At 46.4% G+C, this 13,956-nt stretch overlaps 4 protein-coding genes across 4 annotated transcripts; 1 reads left to right on the forward strand and 3 right to left on the reverse strand.

Moving 5' to 3' along the window:
* Positions 1 to 4,029: 4,029 nt before the first annotated feature.
* LOC128252533 (zinc finger protein 800) lies at positions 4,030 to 8,076 on the reverse strand. The gene is given in 7 exon segments (XM_052980315.1): positions 4,030 to 4,374; positions 4,376 to 5,654; positions 5,657 to 6,132; positions 6,704 to 6,851; positions 6,921 to 7,386; positions 7,470 to 7,616; positions 7,724 to 8,076. Coding segments are annotated over 7 exon segments (2,892 nt in total). The 5' UTR covers positions 7,877 to 8,076; the 3' UTR covers positions 4,030 to 4,151.
* Positions 8,077 to 8,594: 518 nt separating this feature from the next.
* LOC128252551 (uncharacterized) lies at positions 8,595 to 9,615 on the forward strand. Its single transcript, XM_052980343.1, has 3 exons — positions 8,595 to 8,801; positions 8,851 to 9,278; positions 9,346 to 9,615. The coding sequence occupies exons 1-3, from the start codon at positions 8,701 to 8,703 to the stop codon at positions 9,522 to 9,524; spliced, it is 708 nt and encodes a 235-aa protein (XP_052836303.1). The 5' UTR covers positions 8,595 to 8,700; the 3' UTR covers positions 9,525 to 9,615.
* LOC128252542 (histone PARylation factor 1-like) lies at positions 9,538 to 11,043 on the reverse strand. The gene has a single exon (XM_052980330.1). It carries the CDS (start codon positions 10,957 to 10,959, stop codon positions 9,598 to 9,600), a length of 1,362 nt encoding a protein of 453 aa, XP_052836290.1. The 5' UTR covers positions 10,960 to 11,043; the 3' UTR covers positions 9,538 to 9,597.
* A 552-nt stretch (positions 11,044 to 11,595) lies between these two features.
* LOC128252539 (26S proteasome non-ATPase regulatory subunit 12) lies at positions 11,596 to 13,679 on the reverse strand. The gene is made up of 4 exons (XM_052980324.1): positions 13,464 to 13,679; positions 12,350 to 13,404; positions 12,135 to 12,291; positions 11,596 to 12,072 (listed from the first exon to the last, which is right to left on the reverse strand). The coding sequence occupies exons 2-4, from the start codon at positions 13,396 to 13,398 to the stop codon at positions 11,770 to 11,772; spliced, it is 1,509 nt and encodes a 502-aa protein (XP_052836284.1). The 5' UTR covers positions 13,399 to 13,404; positions 13,464 to 13,679; the 3' UTR covers positions 11,596 to 11,769.
* Between the last annotated feature and the right edge of the window lie 277 nt (positions 13,680 to 13,956).

Genomic DNA, 13,956 nt, shown 5'->3' on the forward strand with positions numbered 1-13,956 from the left:
TTCATGTGTTATCATACATTCTCTATCTCCCTCTCAGTGGTGCGCTTGTGTTAGTAGGTTATCCTTCCACCCACCACCCACCACCCATCGCCCATTACCCCTGTCATCGCTGTCCATGTTTATTTGGCAACGCAACCCACTGCGACTCCGGATGGGGCGGCAGCATCTGCTCCGCTCGGTGATAATCGGTAATAATGCGCTCTGCCACTATTCAAACGGGCGGCAAGTAAATAAACAGTACTTAGTACAGTTTGAACACTTGCTGAGCCCCAAAAATTTTACAGGACGCAGCTGCCGCGCGCGAAGAAGATTGTGGCGGGAGTCAAGTCGGGACAGTGGGGGTATCCACCCAATCCCTCGGGTGCCAGAGGTGTCGGAGCTGCTGGAGGTGGGAAAGCTCCGAACGGCTTTCCATGCAAGTAACTGTGTGACCCAAATTGAAATCTATTCAGGCTGCCCGAGGGCGATTTAATTATCTTAATTTGATTTTAAGTAGCGCCCAACGAGGAGCCGAAGTGGCTCGTACGACACGGCGTATGGGTGATGTATTTTATAGTTCAGAAGTGAAAAACATATTAGGTTTGATTATTTATTTTTAAGTTAGTAAACAAGAACACAAAACCGAAACGTTTAAAATTTTCGATAGCCATTTGCACTTTTTTAAGATAAATGACGGCTCCCCGTTTAAGTCTCATACAAACTTATGTTCCTTCACCTAAGGGTTCCGCGGCATAGCTAAGAATATAATAAATTCCAATTATATGGGCTACATAATTAAAAACATCGCCAATAATAATATCCAAATTTAACGTTATTTTCACAATTTGTTGATCATTTTGTATCTTAAGTGGTCTTTTAATGCAAATAGTGAAAAAAATAATAAATAACAATTGAATATAATAAATAACAAGCTAAGCAAGCTAAGTTTGATTTTGCTACTACCACTAAGCTATGAATGCTATTGTGGCGACTTCGTGATATAATTTTTTGTAAATAAACGTCATATTAAAATAAAAGGCTTGAAACAGTTTTGTAAGAATCACATCATTCCATTAAAACACATGCTGTACCATATCGCAAGCAAAGTTTCATGTATAACCACTGCAAGCTATAAGTGTTCAGCAATCTTCTACGGGCTCCAGGCCACCCCAGGCCATTGTCAGTTAATTTTTTAATTAAATTGTCAATAACACTACTTATGTGGTTGTCGAGCAGCATACCCATCAGCTGCATACCCATCATTCCCGCAAAATTCGTTCTGCGCTGCGCAATAAACGGCAACTGTTGTTTGCCAGCGAGTTACCCGCATTTATTGACCATAATACATAAGCTCCTGAACAGCAATCGCAGTTGCTCCATTTCTGGTACTTTGCTGTCCTGGTTTCCTTTGCACTTGCAGTGGCTCCGGCTTCGGGTTGTGTGTGGCAAGAGGGCTTTCCGACCCCGCACTCGCATCCATGGAAAAGGGATTTCGTTCCACCTGCCAGCACTTGCTTTGCGAGCAAGTATACACAAATACAAATACGATATGGTATATGTCTTTGTCGCCCTTCAATGCCATCTGGCTGTTCCCAGCGCTTTGTTGGATGCTCTGCATGAGCCGCCTCCTCGTGGAGCCTCCTCGTGAACCTGAACCTGAAGTCACTTAATCAGTTTATGCAGCACAAATTTGCCAGGACAAAGTGGGCTGGGTTTCGGTATTGGTGCTTTGCAATGCCTTTACTTATGCCTCGGCGCATGCAGCTCTATTCGAACGTAATGCCTTTGTAAGTGGCATTAATTTGATGCTGCTTCGTGTCTACTTAGCTCCCACCAGCCTGATTAATGGAATTTAAAAATTCTTTTTTTTGGCCCTTTTAATTTCTTGAACTGGTTTAAGGTCTTGACTCGATTTCTTACCGAATGAAAAAAAAAACATTGTTAAAGTAAGATCGTTTTTTACAGGTCCATCAATAAGTTGCAATTGCCCTTTTTACCTTGGTTACAAGTTAAAAATTCAAAAATGAAAATTAGCAAAAACCTCATTTAAATAACTTTTATTTGTTTTGCTTTTTTTGTTTCTTTATGTTGCATCCTAGCGCTAAAAGTAAAATCCTAGATTTTAACATTCATTCTATATTTGAAGTTAAAGCAAAAAAAAGTTCCCTGATTAATTTTTAATTTATGAAATACTATGAGTAACTTTTTCGATAAACGGGTTAATAAGGCGTAGTTAACATAGCCAATGTCTTGTTCCTTTTACTCTACTCAGATCTAAGAGTCCCCGTCTTCTTAAACTCTTCTGAGTCCTATAAGTGACACCCACCTTTTTTCACTCTAAATCAGAAAAATCAAATTAAATTATTTCCATATAATTAATTTAAACAAAGTGTTGGATTTTCTAATAGCTTTCTATAAAAATAAAAATTGCAATGCCTGAGGGGTTGCCAGCTACCACCCCTTGGTAAGCAAATTTCGAGTTCATATCTGTGCGGCCCCTGTCGACAATTTCAAGGCCTGGGCGTTTTCACTTTCGGTTTCCAATTACACACAGTCGCGCTTTGCCAGCTCGCTCTCTCTCGCTCACGCTCCATGTCTCTCTCTATTTTCCGACACGGACACAGATACGCACACCCTTGGCTTTAAAGTGTGGCCCGGTTTCGGATTCGCACCATTCCCATTCCCATTCCCAGTGCAAGCCAGAGTCCTACCCCAAAACCCGTGTCCACGCCCATACTCCTGACCGTGACACAATTTGTGCTGTCGGCCATCCGCAGTAACAGCCCCAAGAGCAACAGCAGCCATGGGTACATGGCAGCTTGCTGGTGACCTGCTCTAATTCACGGATACTCCATCCAGCTGGGAGCCCAAAACACTCCCTGTCCTCGTCCTCGTCCCGGCCCCAAAAAACAGGGCGAACAGGTGCTTGGCATCGGAAATCGGACACTTGTTGGCCCGATTGGTATCAATTCACATGCTGGGCATTTTTGTGGGTGATTATCGTAGGATTTATTATCTTTTGGTGATTTGATTTAAGGCTCTACCTTGTACATTACAATGCTATACATATGAATACATTGAACTACTCGCGTAGATCAGGACTTCTACGAATGTCTGCGAGTGGTTTCTTCTTTCTGTGTCTGTTGTGTTTGGCAAAATACTTGCCGAGTCAACGTTGCGTATGTATAAAATATATATAAACATGTATCTGGGTTGTGTATGTACAACAGACTGCCTTGTACAACTTGCACCTGACTTTCGCTTAGTTTGCAATTAACATTTCGAGTAACAAATTTATGCAGCATCATGCTGAAGTCGTCGTGTTCTCGGTTCCTCAGCTGTGATTTTCCCGAATATAATAATGCTAATTAGGTGGATGGTGGGGCGATGGATTCGTATGATAGATGGCAAGATGAAGCGTGAACAAACTTAATATCCAAAGCCCTTCCCATCTTCTTAATATATATATTATGGGAGTGCCGATTTTCTCGACAAAGAGTAAATATTTGGTATGCGTAAGAAGCGACTTCCGGTGTTTTGCAGATGCAAAGAGTCAAACAAAATTACGCATCATATAAATTACTAACGGAAAGATTTAATGAGGATTGAGTTTAATAAAAAAATGTGTTTTAAGGCTACTACTTAAAGTTATACAAATAATATTTTTGAAACATTTTATAATGTTCTTAATAGGTTAGCTGCACTTAAATAAAATTTAAGATATATGGTTCAAGTCCCAACAAGGCAATCTGGTGCACATACGTACGTATCTCAACCGTATACACTTGTGTGACTTACTTTATGTGGGTTATAAAATTAGGTACATATACAGTATTTACTATAACATTTTAAAAAATCTGTACTTTTTTCAATTCACACAAACAACAAACATTTGCTAATAGCCGAAAATTATTCTACGATTTTCAATTCGTTTTGGTTGCTTTTTACCACGTAATACTCAAAGCGTATTTATCATCTAGGGATTCTTTGTTTGATTCTTCTTGGTTTCTTATTTAGATGGTTTTACAATAAGGACACTAGTGAATTACATTCAAAAGGGGTCATGGAACAGCGACCAGCCGAAACTTTGGGCAAAAATCCAGTAGGAGTACAACGAGCGTTGTAAGAGTAGCGACGGTGGTGGTGGCCTCCATTTCCATTTCCGGTTCCGTTTAGTTCTGCAGCGCGGCTCGGAGCAGACTGTCCAGGGTGAGCTGGATGGTCCCATTGGCGGCTGCCTGCAGAACGGATGGCGGCTTGGGCAAGGCCGGAAACATTGTCGGTGCTCCCGCTTGACTGCTCTTGCCGCCCAGGCATTCCATGCCAGTGGTTGCCAGAGTTTCGGGCACGGGGGCATGGGCGTGGCATTTGCTGGGCGGCGAGGGTGGCGTAGGGCAGGGGGCTTCTCGGTCTCTCCTTTGGCTGGCTTTCTTGCTTTAGCTCCTGCTCCTGCTCTGGCTCCTGCTCCTGTTTGAGCTGCTGCTCCATCTTGAGCTGCTGCTGCTGGGAAATCGCAGTGTTGACCTTGTTCCACAGGTTGCTGATAACAGCGGCATCCTTGCCAGCTGCTGCCGTGCGCTTCGCAATCTTTTCTATGAAGCTCTCGGTTTCGGGAGCAGGATTCAAGGAGGTCTCCACCACATTCTGCTGCTGCTGGCCGCCCTCGCTGCGTGTGTGCGAAATTAGGCGCGGTCGTATCTGCGGTCGCTCTGAGGGCAATTCCGGCAGAGTGGCGGACACCGCCAGCCCCTGACTCACCAGTTCCAACATAATGCGTTGTGTGATACCCGAAATCAGAGGCTTCTTGGCCTCCGTTATGTAGGCCTCCCACTGTTTCGGCTTGGTTTCGTCGTGGCTTCCCGTCGGCTGGCGACGCAGCTTGGCCCGCATGGACTCCACGGCCAGCGCAGCTGGTGCTGGCTGTCCCGATCCATCTGGCTTAAAACTGACCATATCGTAGACAAAGTCCTTGTTGACCGCCTTAACCCGTTTGCGGATGGGGCGCTTCTCCTGGGAATGCTCGCCGGATTCGGGTGAGATTTGAATGCGTGACTTGCGACGCTTCTTGCTGGGCGTTGGAGTGGATTCCACCGGCTCCTGGCCGGGTTCCTCCTTTATCACGGCTGTCGGTGATATGGGTCTCGCTTCTCCCACAGATTCTGTTATGGTTTTGACACGCTTCAAGCGCCTTTCATACGTCTTAATAGGAGGCTTGGTCTCCTTTTCCGTCGTTGCCACCTCCTCCTCCTTGTCCAGCAAAATGATATCCCCGTCCACATCGTCGCGGGAGTATTCGCACTCATGGGTGGACACATACTGCTCCGTCAGCTGGTCTCGGTCTCCTTCTATCTTGTGGGTGAAACCCAAGTGATTTACGATATCGTAGCGCCTGAAGGCGCGATACTCGCACAGATTGCAGCCGAAGCGGCGGGCGCGGTAGTGGAACATGGATATGTGACGACGCAGGTTTCCAAGGGCATTGAACTGCTTGTGGCAGATCTTGCAGCGGCAACGCAGCTGCTTCTCCGCTGGGACGTTGCGCTTCTTCTTGGCCTTGCCCTTGACATCTTCCGGATCCATGGTGGATTCAGGACCCGCTTCCGGTCCAAGCTCATGCTCTTCGTCGGTGTTAGAGGCTTCATCGCTGGCAGAGTCGCTTTCATTGGCCAAATTAGCTGGTCCAACGAAACTGTGTGCAGTCCGGGGGAAAATGAATCGTTTGGCTCCGGTAGGTCAGCAAACATATCGTTGAGAGTAATTTCCTCCTTTTTAATGGGCTCATCTTTCGGCAGATCTATGGAGGAAGTTGGATCCTCGTCAGCCGCATCCAGACTGGACTCATTGCTCTTGACCTTAGGTTTTTTGACCGACGGAGCCGGCTTGGCCAGCGCCTCTTGTTTCGCCCGACAGTTGAGCAGGTGTGTTGACAGAGCAGCGCGACGCTCGAAGGATTTTTCGCAATAGATACACAAAGACATGATCTTACGTTGCTCACCGCTGGCATCCAGGGGCTCCGGGACATATCCCACCACGTCGTCGGAGAGCTGCAGGCGCTTCAGCTCACGGCAGGGTCCCTTGGGCTGAATATCTCCCTGCTGCACGCGGCGCTTCAGGATAGTGTTCCGCATCATGCGAATGCGACGTGTAGGTTTTCTGAAAATTATGGTTTGGAAAAACAAAAGCATTTAATTTCAGTTCAAAAGTGCTTTGGAATATATGAGCAATGAGAAAAAATGTAGCTTCAGTCGAACTTCTCATACCAACACAGAAATTAACAGAAAATAAGAAAATAATTGTAATAATAAATAAGAAAACTGATGCTTGCAAGAGTATGCGTATTATTTTACTAGACATCGAGGTCAGCATGTTAAAATATTATAAAAAGTAAATATAGTCATTGGACCAGAACAAGAACCAACAACACAATATTTATATTTTCGGTCCACTCGATTTTATGTTAAGGTAGGTTTACAAACAGTGTGTGTTCGATTTCAATTGAACATAAAATATAATTCAAACACCCAAAGCCAAAAGTAAGGTGTGGGGTTGCTGAAAGGGTATAAAAGTGTAAAAATCCTACGAAAGAATTCCTAAAGCACGAAAGAGCTAACTAAAATCGAATGAAATAATAATAATTGTTGTTATAATTGGTTGTTATAAGGGTTGCCCTCAATCAAATATTCAGCAACAAAAAATATTAAATAAATCTAATAAATCTACATACTTGTGGTCCTTGGACAAATGACGAATAACTGCAGCGGCCTGCAAAAAGGTCAACGAACAGGCTGGACACTGAAACACAAACGCCGACGACGAGTGATGCTTCTGAATGTGCAGCTCTAGGGTTTTGTGCGTCTGAAAAGTCAGGTTGCCTGTGAACGAGAATGGGAAATAATCCAGTCACTAATTGATTTCAAGGCCTATTTGGATGGGTGACGTACAGATTTCGCAGAAGATGCTCGTCTCCGTTTCGTCGCTGATGGACTGCTCGCCGTTTTCGCCGGAATCGCTGCCTCCGTGGCGTTCTAACTTGACGGTGGTCAGGGCTTTGCCGTCGGGCCCTACAATGGTCTCAGAAGGATTGAGCATGCGGTGCACCTCGTCCAGCTCTGTCCGTATGCTGTCCTTCTGGTCCACCTTGATGGTCTGGTAGACGGCCTGACTGGAGGTGGGCATAGACTCCAGCTGGAGAACAGTGGGGGAGCTCCGCCTGGCCTGCGATGGTGCCTTTTCCCGACGCAGGCGCTCGATGACGCCACTCAGGTCGCGCATTCCGCCGCCTCCTCGCATGGGCCGCACTTCGTGAGGAACTGGCGAGCAGCCCGTGCTCCTGCTGCGCAGCATGTGCTCAATGTCCTGCGGCGACCGACCGGCACCTGTTTGTATGATCATCGTGGAGTTCTGATCCTGCAAAGCGAATTAGTAAGGATTAACAGATGTCCCTGGGCTTTAAAGTCCTTGTCATGGGGTTGTCTTTACTGCCCACTCACTGTGTATCCACTGCCGTTGGCGGAACGAGCGCTGACGCAGCAAAAGACGCGCTTGTGGCTGATGAAATTGGCCAGGCTGCGGAACATGTTCCGGCACACCTTGCACTCGTAGATCAGGCTGCACTCCAGGCTGAGCAGTTGACGCACCTGCGGGAAGAGCGGCGGTTATCCGGGGAACTACAAAGCTGGAGCGAAGGAGCCTCCGCCATTGCAGGCCAAAGCTGAGTCACGTAGTCCACTCGGAAGAGACTCACCTCGCTGGTGCCATCCTCGTAGGCCCGGCGCGCTTCCTCGAATCCCGTGTGGGCGGTGCGCAGTGGGCGCTGCAGCAGGCTGATGTCGTCACCGTTGTGGTCCATCTGCTCCTCCTTAAAAGTGTCCGAGTTACAGCGCGAGCGGCGCTTCATGGCGCTGGTTCGCGCGACTACTCCTGCTCCTGCTGGTCGAATTCGGTCGCAGTCCTAGCGCACTGCCGATCGGATATTTTTTAGCCACGTGCGGCTCCTAATCAGTTTCTAATTCGCGATCAAAGTGGTTTTCCAATTCGAATATGGGCCTGCATCTTGCATTTTTGTTTTCAGTGTGACCGTGGCTGGAGCCGAGATAAAATCCTACGAAACATACAAATATCAAAAGGCGAGCGCTGTAAGTATTAATAAATCTGAATACGTCATAATTTATTTAATCGTTGTTACCGATTTGTTTAATTTAAATGGAATTTAAAAAAAATTTCCAATTTGTGTAGTATTTCTTGTAGTGTGTTCGGTTGTTTTTTAGCTTTATCATTTCTGCCGATCAGCTAGGTGCTCTTATTATATTTAGCATTTATGTTTTAAGCCTTATATCTTCTTTGAGGTAGGTATCTATTTTTGATTTTAATATATGTAAGTTTGGCACTTACTTTTAAAATTAATGAAAAAAATATGCTGTTAGTTAAGTTTATGCTACAGCATTTGACAAATTGGTGCGTTCTGGACTGCCAAGCTTTGTTAAATAATTATTTCTTAAATGAAAATATAAGTATTAAAGAAAAAATATAACTGCCGAAAAGGTTGTTATACTAAAAATAAATATCTAAAATATCTCAAAATCTTGTATTTTTTAAAGGGGAAAAGGTACTTAATTTGGCGTTCAGCACATGGTCACACTGATGACTTGAAAGAAAACATAGTGACCGGAATTAAGCTCATCACATTAGTTTCTCCCATAAATTAACTTACAAAAAGACACAATGAGCTGTCCAGGATTTGGGGAACTGAACATACCGTCGTCACGCGCCTTTTGGGACGACTGCGAGGAGGATGAGCTGGAGAACCTGAAGCCGGTCGAGAAGTGCGTGAGTTTGCCTTGTTTACCTAGTGTTAATCCTTAGGATTTTCAGGCTGCAGCTTAAATTCGATGACGAATCGGCTGCCCCAGGAGTCCCCCTGGAGAGTGATCTTCTGCTGGTTATTGAGGGCGTCCATGTCACCCACTTCGGCACCTCTGTGCTGGGCAAGGATTCGAATCGCGTTTGCGGCATTCCTGCCAAGACGTCGTCCCTTCAGTGGAATCCTTCGTCCAAGCAGCTGCTAGCCGTCCTGGAGGAGGACCTGACCAGCAGCGGCGAGGTCACCGAGCTTCTTCTGCCCTACGCCAAACTGGCCAAGAAAGTAATCACGCTGACGCTGAAGCCAAAGGTCGAGTTCAAGAGCGAGAATATCCAGTTTTACCGAGATCACATAGCCATTGTGCGAGGTGTGGGTGTCAACCAGAAGGATGTCACCGAACTAGAGGCTCCCAATTTCATTGCCGGAGTGGCGGCGGGAGGTAAGTGGTTCTGGTGCCCGCAAACGAATTATTTATATATATTTTACTCCCTTCCGCCTGTTTTTAGTTGCCAGTTGGAGGAATCAGGAGGAGTTGCCCGTGAGCTCGTTCGTTATCTATACCGACAAGCTGCCCCTGGACTCCACGGCCGCCCAGCCAGTGATCAAATTGCTTCAGAGCGTGGGCGTGTCGTGCAGCTCCGGCTACATCCCACCGCGTAAGGAGAACTCCTATCTGTACATGTGAAACTACTTTCGGCTGTGTTCTTCCTAGTTTTAATGCTTGTAAAAATGTTGCGGTTGCGGAATAAAAAATGGAACTACTTTAGTACTTCAAACATGCTGAGGTTCACCTCTCGCCGTCTTTGCTCCATGTGCGCCTTGGCGATGGCGATGAACTGCGGCCGGGAAAGCATCGAATAGGCGGGAACAAGCAGCGAGGAGGTCAGCATGTGCAGCTCCTTGTGCCCACTGCTGAACATATCGATACCCAGTTCCAGTGCGCTTCCGAAGTCCGATTCATCCACGGCAATAATGGCGGCGTTTGCCACCGGCTGCAGCTTTTCTAGCACTGCCTGCTTGGCGGCTCCATTATCGATTTCCTTGCGCTCCAGTATGGTCAGCATCTTCTTGAGTTCGACATCGCTGACTGGTAGCGGGCGGTAGCCCAGCTGCGTCTTCTTGTCGAAGGGCACCACAATCCCGGCACGGTGAAACGTCTTGGCCACCACCCGCTTGTTGCGCTCCCGCTGCAGTCGGTCCAGCTGAGCCAGTTCCAGGGTATGGTCGCTCAAGTACTTCGGCACCGCCTTTTTGATTCCGTTCAACTGACCGGCAGAGAAGGGAGTGGCCACAAAGTCATTCTCCAGGTAGTAAAGGAAGGCATCGAAGGCGTTTCCAGCCACAAACTGAATTTCGCAGCCCTTGGAGGAGTCGGTTCGGGCTATTAAGAGCTTCTCCTTATCCTGCGGCACATCTCGCCAGTAGCCGTAATGAATCCCCGTGCCTCGGCGCACGAAGATCGTCTGGAACTCGGGTGGATCGTAGTAGAAGCGCCAGTGGCGCAAATAGTCCCCCGGTTCGCCCAATTTGGCGCCGTGGAATCTGCCGGCCAGGAACTCGAAGGGACCAACCAACTGCAGCTGGAACACTTTGTCCAGGTGCACTAAGCCCGCATCCTTGGGATTTGCGGGATCGGTCTTCAAGCTTTCCACAAATTTCCAAAATTCATAGAAATCCGGCGGCATTTCGACAAGGAATTTGTGCCTGATGAACTCGTTGGACTCGCAGAGATTGTCGTACTCCTTTTGTACGGATAGACGAATGCGCTTCTCAAGAATCTCCATGTAGTTCTTCCCGGATATGTTGTTCATAGCTTCCTTATGAAGCTCTGCTGTTTCGGATTCATAGCTGCCCTTGGCCCCCTCCTCGTTCTCCATGCCTGCACTGGAGTTGCTTGTGTTGGGCCTGTCCTTTTCCTCCGATTGGCTCGGCTGATGCTGATCCGTCTCCTTCTCTTTTTCCTTTGACTGCGAGGATGCACTTCTTTTTGGCGCCACTTTTCTACCTTCAGCACCGTCTTCTTCTGTCTCGGCTGGCTTCTCTGGATGATTGTATTTGGACAAATGGGCAGGATTACGCTGATAGCACTTCTCCCAGTACTTGCAATCTTCTTTTGGCATTCTCGATTTCAAAATGGAAACACTTTCGCGATACGTGCGGTATGGTACAATTAACCAGAGTAACACGTTCTCAGGGGCGCCGTCAAAAGTTCCAAGGGGGTTCTGACATAAGTCAGAAGAAAGAAATGTTTTACTAAGGCGGTACTGGCAATACTACACTCAACCAAAATTTCGGTAGTTATTTTTCAGTACGTTTTGAATTTTATAAAATTAACCGTTTTTATTTTTAGGTCCATGTTTAATTAACCTAAAACCAAATTTTAGCTTGCCATGACCACGATATGTATATATACGGTCCAAGGTTTCAATTTATTTTTAGAAGGCTGGACAGTTTAAAATTTGACCATATTTTTTTTTATAAAGCTAAATAGAAAGTAAATATTGATTTTAAATTCTTATATTTATCAAATTTAACTGTGGTGTCTAAAACAATATTTAAGCACTTTAACTTCGCTAAGAAATAACTTCTTGTATTCTGCTTAGGTTATTCGAATGATCGACCCCTTCTCTATGCGACACCCTACACCCATGGGTAATCCCGCTAATAAGAAGCACGCCGACCCGCCCCCAAAAAGCGCTTGAGTGTTGCGAAACGCCGTCAGAAAGTGCCGGTGACTAGCATAAAACTGCACCCAATTGCAATGGATATTTAGAGGGTTTTCTTTTAATTATTGTAGTTCATTCAATGAATACAAACTTTGCGAAGAGAATCGAAATGTTGATGGTTGGGTGGTTAGTACAATTACAGTTGAATATGGGAAGGCATTTCAAAGGAAAAGCACTATTCTAAGCAGATGTATGGAAACAGGACTATTCCTCGACAGCGCACATGACCGAGTAGACGCACTCCTCTTTGTTAATCAGGTGACAGGTCTTGTTAACCAGCGACATCAGTTGGTTCACATCGGTGGCCCAGTTGTTTAGGATGTCGGAGGCGGTCTTCTTTTGGGTAAAGTAAATGATGCCGGCGGGACGGTCGATCTTCACGCGGATGGTGTCGCTGTTGGCCAGCTTGGACAGGTATTCCTCGCAGCGGCTAGTGGGCAGGTTCAGCAGCTCGCTCATGCGCGCCAAATGCAAGCGGGAGTAGTACATGGCAATGATGCGAATGTTCTGTGGGTGAAAAAAATATTTATAAATATCTTTTAGATGGGAATCTCCGATGGTTGACCTACATGCTCTATCAGGCGATCCTTAAGCTCGGTAATGCATTTCTTGCCGTGCTTTGTGCTATCCTTGAACATCTCATTCTCGGCCAGCACGAGCCCAAAGTCTGCATTAAATGTGTCGAAGTTAATCAGCTCCTTAGACATGAACAAGCGCAGAATTTCTCTGTTAAAAAAAGATACAATTACAGACTGCAACTAAGACAATTTAATAAAACACTTACTTGTAGGCTTGCACTTCTTCCAGCTTCTTGTTCTTCGAGAGGTGGGCCATCATGTCACTTTGTTCGTTGTCAAAGGGCGCCAAAACGCAATACAGCACGGCACAGACCAGCTTTTCCGTCAGCTCCTTCTTCTGTTCCTCGGTTAGCTCAATCTCGACCTCGGGCTCTGGGGCGACCTCTGGCTTCTTGTCCTTGTCTTCGTCCTCCTTTTTCTTCTTGTCCTCGTCCTTCTTCTTCTGCTCTTCTGTGGATGCAGCGGAGTCCACCGGTGTGAGGCCAGTCTTCTTGCGCGGAGGCTCCGCAATGGCCTGGTAATGGCGTGAAGTCTTTAGGAAGGACGTGTCCCTGTTAAGTTGGATCATCAGGTAGTAGAACTTCAGCTTGAGATCGTGCTGCGCTGGATCGTCGAAGAACTTGATGCTGATCTTCTTGGCGATGATCTGCGTGGACACGTAGTCCTCCTTAAGCAGACAGAGCCGCATTTGCTCCAGGATGAGCTCCACCTTCTCGCGTTTGTCCATCGAGCCGTAGGTCTCCACCTGCAACTCCTCCATGACTGTGGCCGCTCCAGCTACGTCGCCATCCGCCTCCTTGATGTCGGCCAGTATCTTGGTCAGCCGGGCGCGCTCTATCTCTACGTAGATCTTGCCCTCGGTGACGGAGCGTAGTGTGTCGATCAGTTTTAGTTTGGTCTCCTTGTCAGGCGTCTTGTCCACGTACGTGACGCACTCCTGAATCATCTTGACCACGGCCTGCTTCAGTTGGGAGCGCCGGCGCACCAGCAGCGACACATACTCGTTGAGCGCGTTCCAGTTGGAGGCGTCGAAGCATATCTGACAGATGGCCACCAGGACGCGGGAGCAGGAGACCATGTCGGCGCCCAAGCGCGTCTGCTTCTCCAACTGTAGCATCATCTCGATGGCTTCGTGGAAGGCGTCCGGGTTCTTCTTGGCCAACTCCTTTGCAAGGGGGATTTTCTCATTGCAGGCCGGCTCGTAGTCCACCTCCATCTTGGTGATGCGACCGCCATCGAACAAATAGGTGTCCATTGTGCTCTAAAATGCATTTTACTTGAAGTTTTACCGCTATGACGAAGCAGTTTTCTCCCACTCACCTCGATTTGTCTTTGTCCTGCCGCGGAATCTACTGACACTGATTTTCTTTGGGGAAAATGATGCTCTCCTTCTTGTTTGCAACCTGGATTGATAGCCTACCGTGTTTCCTTATGTTGCTGGATGCAAAAGCGGCTTTTTTGTAATAATATTTCTCCGCACAAATTCTGCTTACAAATGCTGTGTTAAGTTGGCTGCGCGAGTTTGGTAGTGTTGAAAAGTGTTTGCCAGACGAGAAAATTTTGAGTTTGAAATGGACATTTAAATAGAAAAGTCACATTTAAACAAATTTGTAGATTATCAAATTATGGCGTAATTTTTAATAAAAAAAAATATAAGCCTACAAAACTGAAAGATAACGATAAGTGGGTATTAGACTTGACAGTGGTAAAAATGTCGGAACTATCTAAAATTGAATTTTAAAATTTTTTAGACAAAAAAAATAACAACCGCTAGTTTATATTGTTAATAACTTTATGCACACTTTACCACGCC

This window comes from Drosophila gunungcola, chromosome 3R, assembly GCF_025200985.1.
Source record: "Drosophila gunungcola strain Sukarami chromosome 3R, Dgunungcola_SK_2, whole genome shotgun sequence".
NCBI classification, from domain to species: domain Eukaryota; kingdom Metazoa; phylum Arthropoda; class Insecta; order Diptera; family Drosophilidae; genus Drosophila; species Drosophila gunungcola.

Coding starts and splice junctions, on each gene's coding strand:
- LOC128252542 (XM_052980330.1), bottom strand. CDS start 10,959: ATGCCAAAAGAAGATTGCAAGTACTGGGAGAAGTGCTATCAGCGTAAT.
- LOC128252551 (XM_052980343.1), top strand. CDS start 8,701: ATGAGCTGTCCAGGATTTGGGGAACTGAACATACCGTCGTCACGCGCC. Junction 8,802..8,850: donor AACCTGAAGCCGGTCGAGAA/GTGCGTGAGTTT, acceptor TAGGATTTTCAG/GCTGCAGCTTAAATTCGATG. Junction 9,279..9,345: donor TGCCGGAGTGGCGGCGGGAG/GTAAGTGGTTCT, acceptor GCCTGTTTTTAG/TTGCCAGTTGGAGGAATCAG.
- LOC128252539 (XM_052980324.1), bottom strand. CDS start 13,398: ATGGACACCTATTTGTTCGATGGCGGTCGCATCACCAAGATGGAGGTG. Junction 12,292..12,349: donor GAAGAAGTGCAAGCCTACAA/GTAAGTGTTTTA, acceptor TTTTTTTAACAG/AGAAATTCTGCGCTTGTTCA. Junction 12,073..12,134: donor AGGATCGCCTGATAGAGCAT/GTAGGTCAACCA, acceptor TTTCACCCACAG/AACATTCGCATCATTGCCAT.